At 38.6% G+C, this 21,113-nt stretch overlaps 1 protein-coding gene across 2 annotated transcripts; it reads right to left on the minus strand.

Moving 5' to 3' along the window:
- Window positions 1–116: 116 nt before the first annotated feature.
- On the minus strand, window positions 117–12,612 carry LOC122289044 (bifunctional dTDP-4-dehydrorhamnose 3,5-epimerase/dTDP-4-dehydrorhamnose reductase-like). Of its 2 annotated transcripts, XM_043095950.1 has the most exons (4): window positions 12,464–12,612; window positions 11,624–11,756; window positions 1,820–2,345; window positions 117–1,731 (listed from the first exon to the last, which is right to left on the minus strand). In XM_043095950.1, exons 3-4 carry the CDS (start codon window positions 2,330–2,332, stop codon window positions 1,279–1,281), a joined length of 966 nt encoding a protein of 321 aa, XP_042951884.1. In that variant the 5' UTR covers window positions 2,333–2,345; window positions 11,624–11,756; window positions 12,464–12,612; the 3' UTR covers window positions 117–1,278. The 2 variants fall into 2 exon arrangements, with proteins under 2 accessions (XP_042951884.1, XP_042951885.1); XM_043095951.1 differs by lacking the exon at window positions 11,624–11,756 and having other exon boundaries at window positions 12,464–12,609.
- Window positions 12,613–21,113: the final 8,501 nt, after the last annotated feature.

The following is a 21,113-nucleotide window of genomic DNA, read 5'->3' on the forward strand; positions in this document are numbered from 1 at the left end:
GAAAATCATGATCTGCTGTCTCTCACTCTGGTTCTCACGGCCATAATTAATTTGATTAATGTGGCAAGCCCAACAGCTTTTACTTTTTAGACAGATATAATAAAGAGCTGGCAGGGTAAAAATAATATTGCAGATAAATTAAAAACCAACAAGGTATAAATGGTTGGGGTCTCAACAATTATTCCATAATGGTTCGGTACAGTGTAGACATTGGACAACCAAAGGGGTCCCAATTTCGTAGCTCCTGGCGTAGTGACTTTATTCATAACCAAAAGAAGGGCCGCTACAACAAATAGAGAAATCATTATTATTTTTTGTTTGCGGTCTTTGACTAGGACTGTTCATACGGGCCGGATTTTATCCGGCCCGGTCCGGAATCCAGCCCGGATTAAATCCGGGCCGAAATCCGGATGGTAAAATCCGGACCTAAGCGGTCCGGATACGGATATGCTACAACAGATATGCTACAACACGTAGAAAAGATCAGAGCAATGTGAATCTAAAATGCACTAGGATGATAATGAGGTGCACTGTGGTTGACTGAACTGGAGTCACTGAAGGAGATCTCCACTCCAACTTTCGTCCTGAGCAAAATAAGATCTAAGCTCCCTGTCAATGAAAGGCTACTCACAGAGGAGAATTCAAGCAGCAAGATTTGGATCCAAAAGGCTTGGATTTGCATAATTAGATCCGAGGGGATAGACATTCTGCTGGATGCCCAGCTGTGAAATGGAAGTTGAAGATTTAGAGGTTGGCGGTAATGGTAATAGTCATGGATGCACTAGAGGGTGGTGGCCATAAAAAAGCAGAAAGAGAAGTGGTGGTAGGTTAGAAGGGAAGGAGAGAGAGGAAAGAGAGATGAAGAGAAGAAGAGGGATAGAAGGAGAGGGGAGAAAACTCTATAAGAAAGCTTATTATTTAAGGAGAGCTGAGGAGGATGTTTTGTTGGGGAATAGGTGGATGGTGGAGGCTGAAAGAAGACAGAGGTAGAGCTTTTCTCTAAAAGCTACAGAGATAATGAGATATCAAGGCTTCTGGTTTTTCGCAAGCATGGTCATTATCAATTATTAAATACAACTAGTAGAGAAAAATGGAAGAGGACGGCCTAGCTAATAGAATTTTATCCTCATGACCTTATACAACAGTGGAAATAATGACATGAAGCTAAGGATGAATAATTATTGGGAGAGCTGACAAACGTTAAGAGGGGAAGCTGAACACAGAACCTAGTGCAAAACGCAGAGGTCAGTCACGAGGTCTGAGACAGAGAAGTGTTGATTATTCTGTGAAGTTTTTCATGTTGGGTCCAAAGACATATTTAATTAGCGACTCCTTGATAGATAGCAACTCGGGGAACTCTGTTTTCAACTTCGTTACATCCAACTCGTTGTTGCATCGAGGGGCCGCAAGGACCTTGGCCTGTTCTTCAAGTGTGAAGTTTTCCCACTTGAAGTCAGGGTCAATGCATTGCTTGTACAGCTCAAGAACCTCATTGTGGCTCACAACCCCAGGGTTTGTGAAGTTCCATATACCCTTCAAATTTCGCTTTGCCATCTCAATTGAAATGGGTAGAAGCTCATCCAAGAGAGTCATGCTATTTGGGATGTTAACCACTTTGCTATAATGAGTAATCTTATATATGAAGTTGCCTGGATTGTTTAGGTCAGATAATATTGGCATCCGACCTCTTAAAACGCAGACATTGTCATATTCTTCCAGCAGCTCTTGAACCTAATTAAAAAATCAAAATGAACTTATTAGGGCAAACACATAATCTCAGAAAAGATATATAAACAGACAATGATTCTTAACAAATTACCATAGCCCTAGTTTTGGAAAAGAAAGAATCGGCGTAATTGGATTTGTCATTCTCTGTAAATCCAATGCCAGAGCCTTCAGGATGTGCAGCATCATACTGGTATATACACCCTGAAGAAAAATGCATCATCAAGAGTCCATGCTCTCTGCAAACTTCTGCTAAGGTTAAGGCTCCAACAACATTCGTGCGAATTGTTTCTACTTTGTGAAACTCGCACCAATCTGCATTAGGTTTACCAGTCAGACCAGCAGCATTAAAAACATGGGATGGCTTAACGTCACGAATATCTGCCAAAAGTGATGACCGATCCTCTAGACGCCCTCTTCCGTATTCGTAAGGAATTCCTTGTATCTCACATAGCTTTCCAAGCAGGCCCCCAACCCAACCAGTTCTACCATAGATCAAGAACTTCAAGGAATGTTTTTTAGGAAAGCCACTTCGGTTGACAACATGGGATGCAGCGAAACCATCAGCCCCAGTAACGAGAATGTCCTTTGGGGTATAATTAGCCATCTCAAACCAGTGCCTACGAAAAAAAAAAAAAAACATTACAACTAAGTACTTTACCATGATTTGATTAAATTTTTAGCAAAAAAATGAACACACGCAAGACAGATCCATTGAAACAGGTTGGAGATCCCCACGATAAATAGAAAAGCTCCCATTGTAAAGAAAATAAAATAAAAGGAAGATCTCAACGCATGGTATGCATGGATACTCCCTGTCTGCATTTGGTTGCTTACTGTAAGTGATAATGCCCCAGACCAAGTCAACCACAAAGATAAACATAAATCTGAGAAGATCACTCCTAGAGATATACAATTTGTCAATTCAAATATTGAGAGAGATATGGATAAATGTAATTCAAACAAAGTGAGGATTATTCGGTTGTTATCTTGTTATATTGTAATCAACTATATTGTTTATAAATATAAGGCAGGACGCCTCCATACAATTACGGGAGAGCAAAGTATTCATCCAAAAATATATTAGTTTTATTTATTGTTTTATGGTATCAAGAGCCATTAAAGACCAACGTTTGTGGTCCATGGCCTTAGATTCTTCAATTTCTTCAGTAAACCCCCCACCGGACCAATCTTCCCACATGCCATCCCTTCAAATCTCTCCAATTTTATCACTATTAAACCCAACGAAGACAATTATTTATTATGGAAGGCACAAATCATGCCGTATCTTCGTGGTCAGCAATTGTTTGGCTTCGTTGATGGCAGTATCACTCCTCCATCATCTTTCTTGCCCTCTGTTGGGGGTTGTCAAGAATGCAAACTTTTGTATTTCATTCACTTGATTTTTACATTGAGACATTATTTGAATAAATAGATACAAGAATAAGTCTATCTAAGGTAACTAATTGAATATGGTAATTACAAAGTAAATGTTAATTTCCTAAAATCATGTTGTTACAAAAATAGAGAAGATTGTTGCTTGATTTGGAAAATGATCTGTCAATATGCCCCCTCAAGTTGGCGCATGGAGATCCGTAATGCCCAACTTAGATAGAAAGTGATGGAAGAGATCCCGACCTAATGCTTTGGTGAATATGTCGGCAACTTGCTCATGAGAGGATGTGTGAATGGCGGTATGGAGGTCGGACCGGATTTTATCACGAACAATGTGGCAGTCAATCTCAATATGTTTAGTACGCTCATGGAACACAGGATTATGAGCAATATGTAGAGCAGATTGGTTGTCACAATGGAGATTGAAAGGTGCTGAGTGAGAGACACCAAGATCAATGAGAAACTGTTTCAATCAAGTAAGTTCACAAGTGGTAATGGCCATGGCACGATATTCGGCTTCAGCAGAGGAACGGGCCACTGTAGTATGTTTTTTTATACGCCAGGAGATGGGACTGGATCCAAGTTGAATAAAGTAGCCGGTGGTGGAGCAACAAGTGGTGGGACAACTGGCCCAATCGGAATCAGTGTAGGCAGTAACATGATGAGATTTGGAGGAAGCGAAAAATATGCCTTGGCCGGGACTACCTTTGAGATAGCGAAGGACGCGAGTGGCAGCTTGCATGTGGGGGGCACGAGGAGCATGCATGAATTGACTGAGAATGTTCACTGCAAAAACAATGTCAGGACGAGTGATAGTCAAGTATATTAGACGACCAACAAGTCGACGATAAGGCGCAGGATCTGGAAGAAGAGAGCCGTTGTGGTTGGTAAGCTTTAAGTTCTATTCTATCGGGAAGGAAGCAGTCCGAGCACTTAGTTGACCACTATCAGAGAGGATGTCAAGAGTATATTTGCGTTAGTTGAGAAAGATGCTTTGAGGTGAGCGAGCAACTTCTAAACCAAGAAAATATTTAAGAGGACCAAGGTCTTTAGTTTTGAAGTGTGTAGAGAGAACACTTTTGAAGACCTCGATTTGGGAGCGATCATTGCCAGCAACCATCATCGACATAAACAAGAACAAGAGTGATACTGGTAGAAGTAACCAGGGTGAATAAAGAATGATCCGCCTGAGATTGAGAAAAACCTACATGAAGAAGCATAGTGGTTAGTTTAAAAAACCAATTGCAGGAGGCTTGTTTGAGGCCGTAGAGGGATTTGCGGAGACGACAGACACGAGTCTCCTCTTTCGAACAATAACCAGGAGGGGGGGTTATGTAAACTTCCTCATCAAGGTCCCCATGCAAGAAGGCATTATTAACATCAAGTTGATGAATAATCCATTGGCGAGAAGTAGCGACAGCCAACAAAGACCGAACGGTAGTCATTTTGCCATAGGAGCAAAAGTCTCATGATAGTCGAGGCCTTCAACTTGAGTATAGCCTTTGGCGACTAACCGAGCTTTGTATCGTTCGACAGAACCATCGGCTTTGAGTTTAGTTTTGAACACCCATTTGCATCCAATGGGTTTCTTGTCAGGAGGAAGTGACTCAAGTGTCCAAGTGGAATTGGCTTCAAGGGCATGAAGAGAACAATCTTCGATCATGGCAGAGGTGATCGGTGGCACGACTGTCCACCACCCAGTCACGATGGCTGTCAAAGGGAGGGAGAGAGGAAACGTTACCAACAAAATTTGCAGCAGGAGGAGTTGGTTTGAGCAGATCAAGAAGTTTGAGGTAGAGGTCCGGTGTTAGACTAGGAATCGGAGAGGAAAGAGAGGCTTGGTGAGCCATCGACTGCGAAAGGGGAAGGGGGTTTTCCGAGAAGAAAGGGCTGCTGTTTGCCTCGAGGCTCTCGTCCAGTTGGATATCCCACAAGACACCAGCATCGATCATGGGTGTGACCGTGTTTTCCACACTCGGTGCAGTGCAGGGGTTTCCGTGGAGGAGCACTGGAGTGAGCGGCGAAGATGTGGGTTTCCGGTGCTGTCGCAAGCTGTACATGGAGGAGACGCTGTTGTTCCTCCTAAAAAAGAATAGAAAAAATTTTGGTGATAGGAGGAAGGGTTTCCATGGCTAGGATTTGGGTTCTGAGTTAGGATAAAGAGTCATTTATGCCCAGTAGAAATTGGTAAACTCTCTCATCTTCAGCTTGTTGTTGCATTTCTTTGAGATCATTGGTCTGTTGTAAGTGGCTGAGTTCATCCCAAATTTGCTTGATTTGGTTGTAATACTCATGAACCGAATGGGTGTGCTGTTGTAGGGAAGAGAGCTCTCGCTTAAGATGATAAATTCGCGCATTATTACCGTGGCAAAAGCGTGACTGAAGATCAAGCCACACTGCTCGTGGGTCGGTATGAAATTCAAGGGAGTTGGTGATGGAGGGGCTGATGGAATTGAGGAGCCAGGTAAGAACCATATCTTTAGTTTGGTTCCATTGTGGGTAATCTGTGGAGGTGGGTTCGGGTGGGGAAAGAGTGCCATCAACAAAGGCTAATTTGTTTTTGGCATTAAGGGCACGGGTCATGACTTTTTGCCATTTGGGAAAGTTGTCACCGGTGAGGAGACCGGATACAAGAATAAGGCTAGGAGAATCGGAGGGGTGGAGAAGGTATGGAGAAGGTATGGAGATGAAGAAGGGTTGGAAGGGAAAGCCATGAACACGAGAGAGGGAGGATCGGTTTTAGGCTGATACCATGTCAAGAATGCAAACTTTTGTATTTCATTCACTTGATTTTTACATTGAGACATTATTTGAATAAATAGATACAAGAATAAGTCTATCTAAGGTAACTAATTGAATATGGTAATTACAAAGTAAATGTTAATTTCCTAAAATCATGTTGTTACAAAAATAGAGAAGATTGTTGCTTGATTTGGAAAGTGATTTGTCAATAGGGGTGTTTCACTACCCAACTCATTGTTCACACGATGGTTTCAGCAAGATCAAGTCATACTAAGTTTGCTGGTATCCTCTCTATTCGAAGGCGTCCTCACTCAAATCGTTGGCCTTTCCACATCTCGTAAAGTCTGGTTAGCTTTGGAGCGCATGTTCTCTGCTCACTCCCAAGCTCGGATTACTCGCATCAGGTTGCAGCTCTCTACTCTTAAAAAAGGTGACTTCTCAATCACAGATTATTTTCAGAAGGCAAAGAACCTATCTGATACTCTTGCAGCCATTGGCAAACCATTGGAGGAATGTGAGATTGTCCCCTATCTTCTGGCTGGTCTTAACACAGCCTATGATCCCCTTATTATGTCCATTACGACAAGGGTAAATCTTATGACACTTGATGATGTCTTCGACCACCTATTGAATTATGAGGTGCGGCTTGAGCAGTAGACCTTTGTTGTTGACATGGCAGTAGCATTTGCCAATTTTGCAACATCTCGAGGAAACCAATCCAATAACCGCAACAATGGCAACCGCAGACGTTATCCCTCCAACAATCGTAACCGTGGATGCAGTCGAGGTCAAGGTAACTCCACCAACAATTCTCAGTCGTCTCGCGTCCAATGTCAAGTATGTAGTAAATCTGGTCACTCTACACTATCTTGCTGGTATCGCTTTGATAAATATTTTCAGAGCACTTAACACACACCTATTGCATTCATGGCTACTGCTCCTTCCAACAATGAGGCAACTTGGTATGCTGACTCTGGAGCCACTCATCACCTCACTAATGACTTTCAGAACCTCAACCTAAATGCTGAGCCATATCATGGTCCAGACCAAATTCAAATTGGTGATGGTACAGGTTTAAATATCACTCATGTTGGCTCATCTAAATTGCCTTCCACTCATAATTCCTTCTTATTGAAAAATCTTTTGCATGTGCCTTTAGTTGCAAAGAATTTAATTTTAGTAAGTAAATTCACTACTGACAATGGTGTTTTCATTGAATTTCATGGGGATCATTTTTGCATCAAGGATGAGGCTACGAGGAGAACACTGTTGTGCGGCAAGGCTGAATCTGGTTTATATCCTTTCCCTTCCACCGTGTATGCTCATCTCAAGTCCCAAGCACTCCTTACCACCAGCGCTCCACTCACCACTTGGCATGCTCGCTTTGGTCACCCCTCCATGAAATTAGTTCATAGCATTGTTTCAAAATTCTCGTTACCTTTGTCACCAAATAAAGTTGATGGTGTATGTGCTGCTTGCCAACAAGGCAAAAGCCATCAATTACCTTTTTCTATGTCCACGGCCACTTCCAAAGGCCCTTTAGATCTTCTTTCAGTGATGTATGGGGACCATCTCCTTATTTATCTTCTGAAGGAAATAAATATTATGTTATTTTTGTTGATCATTTCAGTAAATGTTCATGGTTATTTCCTATCTCCAATAAATATGATGTTTTACCCCTTTTCCGCTCCTTTCATCTACATGTCGAGCGTCTCTTTAACACAAAAATTAAAATGGTTCAAACTGAATGGGGTGGTGAATTCCGAAGCCTTCATAAATTTTTTTAATACACTTGGGATTCACCATCGCATTACTTGTCCTCACACTCACTAACAACATGGCTCCATTGAACGACGTCATCGGCTTATCGTAGAAACTGGTCTTGCCCTCCTCTCTCATGCGTCTGTACCATATAAATATTGGGACTCAGCCTTTCAAATGGCTTGCTACCTTATAAATCGTTTGCCCACTCCCATCTTGTCCCACATATCTTCGTTGGAAAAATTATTTCAACAACAACCAAATTACTCGTTTCTACGTGTCTTTGGGTGTGAGTGTTGGTCCTATCTCCATCCCTATAATCGTCACAAAATATAGTTTCATTCTCAACATTGCATCTTTCTTGGATATATCACCGTGGGTACAAATGTCTTGAATCCAAATCTGGCCGAGTGTTCCTCTCCTGATATGTCATATTTAATGAATTAATTTCCCCCTTTAAAGAAACCATACACGAGTCTATCATCGTTCCAGATCGTCCAATCCTTTTACCATCCACACTCCAAGTGTCTAACTCCTCTCCTCGTGTGTCACAACCAGTTGAAACACCCTCTTCACCTCCACCCGACCCTCCTAGCCCACCCTCACATGTCTCAAGTGAACCTTCACATACGACTACCTCACCAATACTTTCAACGCCAGAGTCAATTCAACCTAATGCAACAGTCAATCCTCCATTGCGTTCTAGCTCATCCGATGCAAACTCAACTCCAGAATAACATTGCAAAACCCAAGCAGTATCATGATGGTTGTGTGCGCTATCCTCTGCCGAAAGCGTTAATGGCTATTGGTGACTTATCTCTGGTTAAACCAACCTCCTTCACTCATGCTTCTAAACATGTGGAGTGGCGGTAGGCCATGAATACCGAGTTCAATGCATTGCTTAAAAATGGCACTTGGTCACTTTTTAAACCACACAACAACATGAATGTGGTGGGATGTCGTTGGGTCTATAAAATCAAAACGAAGCCGGATGGCACACTTGATCGATATAAAGCCCGTCTTGTGGCTAAAGGGTATCATCAACAAGAAGGACTGGATTTTCAAGACACATTTAGTCCAGTGGTCAAACCCACAACTATTCGCCTGGTGCTCTCTCATGTCGTGAGTCAACAATGGTGCATCAAACAGCTTGACATCACCAATGCCTTCCTTTGTGGATTTCTTAATGAGGAGGTATATATGCAATAACCTCCTAGCTCTATACATCCTCAATATCCAAACCATGTATGTAGGCGTCATAAGGCCCTTTTATGGACTAAAACAGGCACCCAGGGCCTGGTATTCACGCCTCAACGATAAGCTTCTATCTCTCGACTTTACCAATGCAAAGTCATATGCTTCACTTTTTGTTTATCAAAGTGCACAAATAATGATCTACATTCTGGTATATGTGGATGACATATTAATCACCGGCTCTTCTCCACTTGTGGTGTCCTCGGTTATTCAGTCTCTTGGCATGGAAGTTGCTCTCAAAGATCTTGAAGTTCTTCATTATTTTCTTGGTGTTAAGACTCACTGTGTACCCGAAGGCCTCTTCCTCTCTCAACATAGATATATTGTCAACCTCTTGCATCGTACAAACATGACTCATGCTAAACCGGTTGCTTCTCCAATGTCCACTACTCATAATCTGACCATGTTTACCGGGGATGCCTTTGAAGATGAAACACTGGACAGAAGCATAGTTGGAGCACTTCAATATCTTTCATTTGCCGTTAACTGAGTCTATCAATTTATGCATCGACCAACGACAGTTCATTGGACAGCAGTAAAATGCATATTATGTTATCTGAAACACACGATCGATCATGGCATCCTTATCCGACCAAGTCATACCTCACAACTTATCGCCTATTTCGATGTGGATTGAGCAGGTTCCCCTGATGATCGTCGATCAACCAGCGGCTATTGCATCTTTTTTGGTCATAATATTGTGACTTGAAGTTCCAAGAAACAAACCACAGTGGCTCAGTCTAGTACGGAAGTCGAGTATCGAGCTATTGCAAATACTATAGTTGAGATCATATGGTTACAATCTCTTTGTCGTGAGCTTGCATCTCCCAGCCCCACGCTCCTATACTCTGGTGTGATAATATTGGCGCCACCTATTTGACAGCTAATTCGGTTTTTCATGCCTGTACCAAGCATATAGAATTGGACTATCATTTTGTATGTGAACATGCATCAAAGAAATTGTTGGATGTCCGATTCATCTCCGGGAAGGATCAAGTGGCAGATGTGTTGACAATGCCTTTACCTTCATTACGGTTTACTTTACTCAAAGACAAGCTTCATGTGGCTGCTGCCTTGCTTTGCTTGAGGGGGTGTGTAAGTGATAATGCTCCAAACCAAGTCAAACACAAAGATAAACATAAATCTGAGAAGATCACTCCTAGAGATATACAATTTATATATTCAAATATTGAGAGAGATATGATAAATGTAATTCAAACTAAGTGAGGATCATTCGGTTGTTATCTTGTAATCAACTGTATTGTTTATAAATATAAGGCAGGACGCCTCCATACCATTATGAGAGAGCAAAGTATTCATCCAAAATATTATTTTTAGTTATTGTTTTATTACGAACTACTCTCTACACCTCATAGAATTACTTGTCAGAAAAGGTGGTTCTCGACTTATTTAGTTACACAGTTCAAATGAGATGTGATTTTTTTAAAAGTTAAATAAAATAATTTTTTAATATTAGTTTTGTTTTGAAATTTGAATAAATTGAATTGTTTATTATATTTTGTGTGAAAATTTAAAAAAGTTGTAATAATTATACGAGATGAGATGAGATGAAATAGTTTGGTTTTATGTAGCCAAACAAACTTTTTAAAAACTAAACAACAGAAGACATAAGCATCACTTTTTCTTTTGCCTCCTCTCTTTCTAGAGGCAAATAAAAATAAAAGGAAAGTACTTTAACCACAAATGAATTATACAAAAGTAAACCCACAAACTAATGTAGTTTGATATTATACGTCAAATTGTAAAGTTACTTTTATTATAAAATAGATCTAATGAATTTCATGAAATCACAACAGTTTGTAAATTTATTCTGTATAATCTTTTTGTGTATGTATCATTTCTCAAAATAAAATACAAACAACAAAACAAGTTAGAATCAAAATTAATCAGTTCAACGTTCATCAAGCCCCAACACAAGTTACCAGATCCAGTATGGGTGGGTATATGAATTATACACGATCCATGTATATTCATATACCCACCCATACTTAAACTAAGGGGTTGTTCGGATTTAGAAATTATTTTGTTTCATCTTATTTAATCATTATGATTTTTTTAAATTTTACACAAAATATAATAAACAATTCAACTTTTTTTAAATCCTAAAATAATAATAATATTAATTAAAAAATAATATTCTAGCAATATTTTTTTTAACTTTCATCTAAAATCATATCATCTCATCTCACTATCCAAACAAGCAGAATCCCATTGCTAAAAAATCGCATATACATCTTATTTCTACCACCATATCCCAATAAAACTCCCATAGGAGACACACAGTACCCAAGCACCCAAATCATAGTACGCAAATATGTAATGTCTTTAAATAAAAAGCAAATAGCGTAATAAATATAAAAAATGTTTACATTGATCACAAATCTAACTATAGTGAGAATGATGCATGTTAAGGAGAGCTCCAAAAACAATACTAAAATGAATCATCCTTGATTCTTTTAGGAAACTAGAGGCTAGAGCTAACGTAGACAATGTACCATCTATATATATATGTTATTGATGTGAGAATATTTAATTTATAAGATTCAATTTTTTAATTTATCTTGCAAATCAAAAACATTACATGTCATCGGTGTAAGATGTATCATCCGCTTCTATTTACAAGTGAAGTAGAAATGTTCATGCTTACGAAATTAGCACTTTTTGCTATAAACAATGAGTACACGCAAATTTGAGAGAAGGAAAAAAGTCCTAATATTGAACTTACCTGCAATCAGGACAGCAAGAGAGAGAGAGAGAGAGAGAGAGTTACGGATAAGGTAATGAAAGATGAGAGAGAGCTCGAAGATATGGTAGTTTGGGAGAAGTTGGAGGAGTCCCATATATACACTCCCTAAAATCTACATCAGCGAGAGAGTTGAACGTTAGGTGAGTCGTAGAGGCCAATAGAAAACAACCACGTAAGCTATATTTGAGGAACTAAAATGCACCCACATATAGAACACGCTCTCCCTCTTCTTCTCTCCCCCCATCTCCCTCCCCCATTTGCTTATCCCATCTCCATTAACAATCATCTAGATCACTAACCTCTTTAAAAATATTTCAGATTTTGGACTTCAAAAAAATATATAACTATTGAATCAGAACCGAATATTGAAGCCAAGTAAAACTGGAGATTGGAGGTAAATCAAGAATTGAAACAATAACCAACCAATAGAAAGAATTATTAAAAAACTAAAGGGTTAAACAATGAAGATAGAGAAAGAGAGATGAAAATGAGTAGAGAGGGAGATGAAAATGAGTATATATCATAAGAAGGGCACATCAAGAAAATCGTCAATAGGAAACAATAAAAAAACACTTGCCAAATTCTTTGCTGTCAATGAGCTACTAACTCTACAATTTCCAGACAAGTCTATTCATAGTGGCAAAAATAGTAGCGAAAACTCAAAATATAATCTTTGTACAGAAAAGCTTCTTCTCTTAGTTGGGACATTGGCCCAGATTATAAATTTTCATATCCAACAATAGAATAACTAACATAGGGCGTTTGCACACGTTGGGTAGAGAGAGAGATAATGAATGAGAGATGGGTATCGATTCATACTCAAAGATGTTTTGGGACTTTCGTCAGCATCGAGTGCAGGTATGGAGGAGTGCCGATGGGAGTTGGAGAGGGAGAGAAATGAGAGGGCTAGGGCAACATGATATACGCAGACGGGGTAGGGAGAGAGAGAGGGAGAGAAGGAGAGGGAGAGTTTCTTTTACATGCAGGTACATTTTAGCTCCTTAATAATAATAGCCTATGTGGCTGTTTTTTATTGGCCGGTGTGAAAAATTTTTTCACACTCATCCGACCTGAAGTGTTTCCTTACTAATTAACATATAATTGGTAGAATAATAAAATAAGATAAAATTAAATAAACTAAAAATTAAAATGATTTTATCATTATATAATGAATATGGAGCTTTTTATTCTTTCTTTTTTAAAGCAGTCCTGGGAGCTCTTGGGTAATATCAATTAACAAAAATGTCCTGTGCTAAATTGTTTACTTTTTTTTTATTCATTCTTTTTTATTCAGTGCTTTGCTTAAATTGTTTCTTTTTGGGTTCCTGCAACTATAGCACGTCTTCTGTGCATTTTTTGGGTTTCAAGTTCTATTTGGCATTATAAAGGTAAAAAAACTAGATGAACGGGAGAGGTTGGTAACAAGAACTGCTTAAGCCACCGGTAAGTGAATACCATTTCCTCTTCTTCTGGACAGTTGAAAAGTTGCATATGTGAGTGTCTGTAATGTGTGACCAAACACTACAAAAATTGACAGAATATAGAACATATAGCCTACTTCCTTGTAGTCAACTTGTGGGCTTTATTTAACACGGCAATTTTTGTGGTGGGAGGTGTTCAAGCTAGGAAACAATGACATTATTTTTCATAATTAATTTCTGATATTCAGCAATGTTTATCTTTTTGTATGAATTTTTGCACGCAAGTGGTGTTGGAAGTTATTGGATGGCAGAAGATCGTGGATATATGTAAGCCGAGGGCCTTATTGGAGAACTCATGTGAGCATGGATGATCCCGTGTATAAGCTAGCAAGAAAGTGGACAAATGTGTTAATTTATTTCCGCATCATCTTTACCTTTTAGAAAGGCTTACAAGATTGGATTCTAAATCAAGTAAACTGAATTTGGAGCACCTCTGGGTTAGCCATGACAATCACCTTGGAGTTGGACCTCTCTGTGGTAGATTATGGTCGTCATATAGATGTCAGGTCCCTCAACACCAGCAAGTTAACTTTGTGGTCTTTCATCCTCAAACTGAAGGCTGATTTAAAGAATCTATGAATAGTATTTCTCAAGTCAGTTCATTATACTACTGAATAAAATTGTTTCAACCAAATAAACAGGTACCCAGTTGTGCTATTTCTATAAATCTAGAACTATGGAACCGTCATTGACTCAGCATTCTTTGCCTTGGGAATAAGTTACTGAGAGTCCACCCACTATTATCTGTCATAAGCAACTATTCCAATTAGGAGCTTATAAAATGAAGTTGATGATACATGCAATGATGACGAAGTGCAAATTCTTTTTTACTCTCACCGCTGCATGACCAAATGTTATTTCTCATGTAATGTGTGGAAAAATAGTTTGAAAATTGCTTACTTTCTTTTATGTGTAAAAATGCCACTGGTTACAATATTTGCAGCATACTTTTTTATATTTACTATTTTACATAAGTTACATGATATCCTTGCAGCATATTTATTCTTCAAAAAATATTTAGTAGACACTAAATATCAAAAAATTACAGTGAAAATTCTTGTTTTACAATGATAACTTGTGTCGTGCCTACTGCAAGTTACATGATAAAATGGTAAATATTACCCTTTTGCATCTCAGAGTGTTTGGGATTTTTGCAAGAAGCTGTTTGGTAATATATAGCCACATTCCACATCTTGATCTGGCTGGTACCCTTTTTCCAGTCATGACTTGTTAAAGTTTATTTACATTTGTCTTGTGATATTTTCAGGTGGCTTTGATATGTGTTGGCCTTGAGAATTACTATAGCTGTTATATTTTATGTTATTTGTCATAAGCAATTGTTCCAATTAGGAGTTTATAAATGAAGCTGATGATACATGCAATGATGACGAAGTGTGAATTCTTTTTTACTGTCTCACCACTACATGACCAAATCAGAAACTTTCTAATGGCTATTAGAATGTGCTTATGCATATCGATCGTTTTGTATAATCCGTCTTCTCATCTAGAAGTGTAAAGCATTTTATGGGGTATATTTTTATGCTATACCATAGAAACTGCGGTGAACTGTTTATATTTTGTGGATCTTAACCAGCTTACAACCAATTTGTTCCTTTGGTCGGGCTCAGTACAGGTCTAGAGTGCAAACGCTGCTCATACGAAGTTTTATGATCACCCAAGTCAGCTGTCCAATCATCAGAAAAAAGCAAGCGCTTGAAGGAGCATGTCATGAGGGGTTCTTTACTCCCCCTTTTTTTGAGAAAATGAGAGTGGGTCCCTTTACCCTCAGTATAAGCAAGAGCATATGGGGAGATTCGAACTTGTATTTAGGTTAGCTAAGCTGTTCTATTTTTATTTTTACAACAATGATCCCAAAAGGACTCAAGTCCATTTTGACCTGTTGCCTTTAATCGCAAGTTGGTGGCACATAAAGGATAGCTTTCAGCCCCCAAGGAGGAGTTACATTTGTAATCAATAACAATTCTTCTTATATAACCATCTGTCTTCTTTTTCTGTATCTTAATTTTCTTATTTTGTAATTTGTAACAATTCTTCTTAATTTTCCGTTCATAACACAGGTATATATGGGACAAGTGCTTATAGAAATTCTAATAACCAAGGGGTTGAAAAAGGTACGTACAAACATTTTTGCTTGTATTGTAATAGTAAGAGACTTGCTTACGATGATCAAGTGATTGAAGTAGTTGAACATGTTTTAAGCTTTGTGCCTCTAAGTACACTGTAGTATCAATCATGATACTGCAAATAGAGTTCATGAAAGAAAGCAATCATTTAGCATTCACACCCCTATATCTGATCTGCATCTGTACAAGTTGCATCAAAGATTACTCTTACCCAAGTCTATTATTCTGAAATCTGAAGTCCCTAGGCACACGTAAATTACCATTCCAGCCTCATCCATCCCATGATATTGGATAATCAGTCCATCTTCTTTTCTAGATATGAACATAATGTCAAACTAAGCTTCAATATGATTACTTTTTGGCCTCTCTAAACTTTAAGAAACAAATGTTTGGACTCCAGCCACAAAATGATCCATTGAAAGCAACGTTACATTAAAAGGAGATAAATTATCCAAGGAAAAGAGTTGCTATAGATATAATCCTCATCCACAAAAACATTATAAACATTCTAGCCAAGTTTATCTACACGAGCTGCCAATATTTATATCCACAAAAAATTCAAGTCCAGTCATATGATGCTGCCAAAAAATCAGCTAGCTAGGTTTATCTACACAAGCGCCCAATATTTATATTCACAACAAATTCTATACAAGTCCAGTCACACAATGTTGCCAAAAAATCATCTAGCCAAGTTTATCTACAGAAGTTGCCAATATTTATATCCACAACAAATTCTATATAAGTCCAGTCAAACGATGTTGCCAAAAAATCATCTAGCCAAGTTTATCTATAGAAGCTGCCAATATTTATATCCACAAAAAATTCTGTACAAGTCCAATCGCACGATGCTGCCAAAAAATCTAGCGATCGCCTGTCTAGCCACACAATGCTGCCAAGAAACATGGGCATAGTCTAGTCAATAACATATCACACTAATAGTTGACCAGCATACTAATGATTAAGATTTTCATACGTTGTCTGATATAAACACCTATCTCTACGTAATTACATTGGTAGAGAGCCTCAAATGCACATACAAGAAATTTAAAAAATAAAAAATAAAAATAAAAATGACATCTACCTGGCCAGTCTCTTGAAATCTCCTCAACTCCTCTGGATTACTCAACGGAGGGTATGGCATAATCATTCCTAGATGTGGCATATATGGATGTTGTATTTATGCACAGTGTTAGAATGACTCAAATGCACATACGCAAAATTAAAAAAAAAAAATTAAATAGGATATCTACATGGCCAGTCTCTTGAAATCTTCTCAATTCCTTAGGATTACTTGAATGAGGGTATGACATAGTCGGTCCAACAAGTGGCATCGACGGATGCTGCAATTAGGTCCTGTGTTAAAAAGCCTCAAATATAAATACAAATTTTAAAAAATATATATAAAAGAGGGCATCTACCTGGCTAGTCCAATGGTACAGATATGGATTTGAATTTGTATTTGGTGTCATCATAATTGTCGGGTAGTATGGATTTATGGGACCATGATAGCCCTATAATACAACAATAAAAAAATATGTTAACTAAATGGAAATATCAAACGTACACTCCGAGATATCCAAATGACCAATGCGTATCATACTTGGGTTGGTGATGTCGATGTAGAAGGCTTGGGTGGCCAATTATCTTCCTCTTCACCCATCAAGCTATTACAACTAAGAATGACACATACACAAATTCAAGATCTCTTAGTTGTAAGAAGAAGGTGATATAAGGTGAGGATTTCTTACCATAAAGAAAAGGAAGTGTAATGTTGTAGCTATGCACACTAAGGCATTCCCGTATGAGGTAAGCTGGTCAAGATTTTGAATGAGAGAGAACTTGTTTCCATACTAGTAGGATTGTTTTCAATACCTAGAACGATGCCAAAAACCATTTTAGCAACACCACTTGTCTAAAAACAAAAACAAAAACAAGCTATTTTAGCAATAACCCCGTAAAAAAACGTGTAATGTGTTTGTTTGCGTAGTACGTACTACTTCTTCTCAAAAGTCAATCAACCCATAAAAAATGTGTAGTGAGTCTAGTATTATAGCATCATCAGTGGTCAAAAGTCATAGATATTGCTTAATATATTTCCTTTCTTGAAAGTTGAGATCATCATGTTAGCTCTCTCCTCACAAGCCTGTTAGCTATAGCTACTGCTCTATTATAATCATGGACATTTCATGATCTCTTTCTTTAATTTTTTAGCAAAGGCAAGGTCTGAACTAATGCTCTTGCTAGACTGTTAGGCAAATGCATCGTGGATTAAGACAAGTAAAGAACCCACTTCGATAAAAAATCCTTTATTTGATCTAAAGAAGAAAGTTTGGAAAGGAAGAGTCGGGAAGATTTACCAAATTTGCATGTCTGCAAAGCCAACCAATTATTGTAAAAGTAATTAGATAGATGTATGTATAAGAATAATCAGAATCATGTCTCGAGAATGCCCCAAGCATGCATTCTTCTAGCCTAGCTTAGGTTTATGTGATATAGTAATTCATGCTGCAGTAGTGGGGGAACCTCTATTCAGCTGTGTGGTAGTGTGTGTATATATATAAATATTATAAATATATTTGAACTGGAGAACAAGCACCACAAATATTCTTTATATACAAAGGAATTCGTTAAAAAAACTTTTTTCCCTGCCAATTTTTAAAAGAAATCTCAAAGAGAAGAATGACTAATGAGTAAGCACAGCAACCCATGACCAAAGTAAAAGCTTTTTTTCTGCAGAGCCCTAAAAGTAAAAGATAATCATCCATGAATAACCACTCATTCCTCTTGTATCTTCTATCAATGGTATTTCTGTCCCTGCAGATCTCTCTCTCTCTCTCTTAATAAGTGAAAGTCTCGAATCTTGGATTACATGCACGTGATAACACATGCTGACCACCTATCTTAGACCCAATTTTGGGACTTTGGAGCATGCCTTTGAAAACATCTAGATCCAGGAACTTGATGCAGGCAAATTGGCAAGTATGATAACTTGCGCCAGGAAAGTAAAGGACCATATGACTTGGAGGGAAATCAGGCATTTAAGAGGGGAGAAAAAAGAGTGAATTCTGACATTCCCATGTACAAGCAATTTAGTCAAAGTCGATACACTGAAAGAGTTATAAATTCTCATGCATGTGTCACAAGGCTAGCTAGCTAGACACATTTTAGTGGCATCAAGAAAGAAAATTCTCAAAACAGGTAAAAAACAAATTGCTGATATTGTAGATATCAGAAATAATTGACTAGATAGATTTGTACAACTTGCAAATGGGCCTGAGTACGTTTAACTAGTCCTGAAATAGAGCAAGGATAACCTTATTCAGGATAATTTAGCGCTATAACCAAACAACAATCATCTTCTACCTTGAGATATTTCTGATCATGATTTCTAACAATGATGGCAATCATCTTCTACCTTAGAGGCTTCTCTTTATGCAATTTTTAACTGCATTGTTAACTAACAAGTGAATCCATACTAAGGCTTCACCGCAATGTTTGTTGTAGTTAAACATTGCAGACCAAACTGTAATAACATGGCAATGAATCATAACATTGCAATTTTTTCAGTTAACATTACAGATCTTTGAGGCTTCTCTTTATACACTGCTAGAAACTGTAATATAGATGCAGGAATAAATTCGCAGCATATGTTAATAACGAAGTACGAAGGCAAAATAGCTTGCTTCCATGCGATAAAATGCAACCAAAAGTCCTATCACCTCAAGCAAATCAAGTTAGGAAATTTCACTGGGTTTTTCATGTAAATCATTTACCCGAAAGATCCCATTGGCTTGTGGCAATTGGCTAACATAAAAATGAGTTCTTTAAAAACAAAAACAAAAAAAAAAAAGAAAAAGAAAAATCTGAAACATTTCCATTTAGAGAGCCAAGGCATCTTACAAAAGGGAAAAAAAAAAACAGATTTTGAAGCAAAAGCTACCAAAAGCAGATTTTGGACAATACCTTGCGAGAGAAAGCTGAGCTAGATGCATTATCGATCTGTAAAAAGTGAATAAAGAACAACTTGTTGGTGGCGATGAAGCTTTCGTCGGTGGTTCAGAGAGAATACGAAAGAGGACGCTGGCACGGTTGAGCACACACGAACATGCATTTGACGCGCGTGGAGCTGGGGAAAATTTCAAACTGGGAGAGCTGAAGAAAATTTCGAATGAGGGTGGAACAAAAACGCTCGTTTTAGTATTTGACAAAAAAAAAAAAAAGAAGAAGAAGAAGAAGAAGAAGAAAAAGCCACGTCACATATGCGGTGTAGGATGCTCTATAGAATGACTCTTAACGAGATGAAAAAGTATTGGCATCAGCCCCTGCACACCTTACGTGTCATAGAGTAAAATGACCAAAGAAATATTATTGGGAGCAGCCCCTATTTGGGAGCAGCCGGCGCACACCTGACGTGGCACTAAGGTAAAAGACGAAATTGTCCCCCTTGGCTCCCAGCTTCCCGTTCCCTCTCACGATGGCAAACATTTGAGTTTCTCTCGTATTGGCTCCTCTCTCCCTTCTCTCGATTTCAACAGCTTCCCGTCACCCATCCCCCCACCGGGTAGCGCAGCCCTAGTCTCCCCCTCGTCTCGCTCGTCATCTCCCACAACCTCCCCCTCTCGAATCTCCTCTAAAGCTCTGTGTCTTCTCTGATCTCATCCCTCGAAGCTAGTAGCGGCCTGAACCCTCCCCACATTCTGGACCTCATTTCTCTCGAGGAGATCAGTCCCGAAGCCCTCCCTCAGTCCATTCGACGAGAAGCCCTCAGTCTATTCTTCGCGAAGTCGCCGTGAGTCCATCGAGCCGAAGCTGACCTCAGTCCACCGAGGCTAGCCCGACCACAATCCACCGACGCGAGGGAGGGGGGAGTCCACCGACGCGAAGCCACCCTCAGTCCACCAACATCGATCCTTCAAATCTGTGGGAAGGTAAAAAATCAGTGATTCTAGGGTTTGGGCAAATTTTTTTTTGCAATTTTTTTTTTGTCTATTTACTTTTATTTTTTTTTGCTCACTGTATTTGCTAGAAACTAATGGCATTGGGGTGTAGATGTTGCCGATGTTGACTCTCATGGCATACATTTTTCTGTGTATAAATTTATCAAGCATGAAAGAAACTAACAGAGCTTCTTCTGTCATTTTCTTTGCAAGAACTGCAAATGCTCCAAACAGAAGAAATTCTATGTACTCTTTTTGGTTTGTCTAAATTCTATGTAAAGTACAGTGTATGTACTCTTTTTGGTTATGCATTGTTATTTTGAAGTTCACATGGTCTGAACCCCGACCATGTAAATTGTACCCATCCGTGTAAAGAAGAAATTTTGTCAATGAAATTGACTTTGTAGCCTTTAGCAAAGTCTACTTTAGTGACATTGCTCAAAACAGGGATGTAATTAATTCCCCTTTATATGTTTATGCACTTTAAGTATTGTTGGATTTTGAGTGCTTATGATCCTCATCTGGTAATGAACTGAAGCTGGAGTTATCTTTTTGGATATAAAAAGGCAATGTTAGTATGGTAAGTCAGAACCCATACTTAATACAACCACAGAACTGAAGCCGTGAGACTTTGTCAACTGGAAATTCCTGCTATACATATTCTTGCTTTAAGAAATAATGCAGACTGGATATTGGACGTATACAATTCCCGGCCATCAAACTTGTCACCATATTCCATATATACAAATTATGGCTGTTAATACATAACCAAATGGATATGAAATACTCTACAAACAAATACAAAAGCCATCGTTCTAAAGTCAACAAATCTTCACCAACGTGCAGCCTCTTCAAACTGTCTTGAACATAGTGTCTGCACATTAAATCAAGGAACCTTGAACTTGGC

This window comes from Carya illinoinensis, chromosome 12 (assembly GCF_018687715.1).
Source record: "Carya illinoinensis cultivar Pawnee chromosome 12, C.illinoinensisPawnee_v1, whole genome shotgun sequence".
NCBI lineage: Eukaryota > Viridiplantae > Streptophyta > Magnoliopsida > Fagales > Juglandaceae > Carya > Carya illinoinensis.

Bases quoted from the DNA above. Each gene is read 5' to 3' on its own strand.
- LOC122289044 (XM_043095950.1), bottom strand. From the start codon at position 2,332: ATGGCTAATTATACCCCAAAGGACATTCTCGTTACTGGGGCTGATGGT. The intron at 1,732-1,819 runs GTAATTTGTTAA...TTTTTTAATTAG, and splicing joins TTTCCAAAACTAGGGCTATG to GTTCAAGAGCTGCTGGAAGA.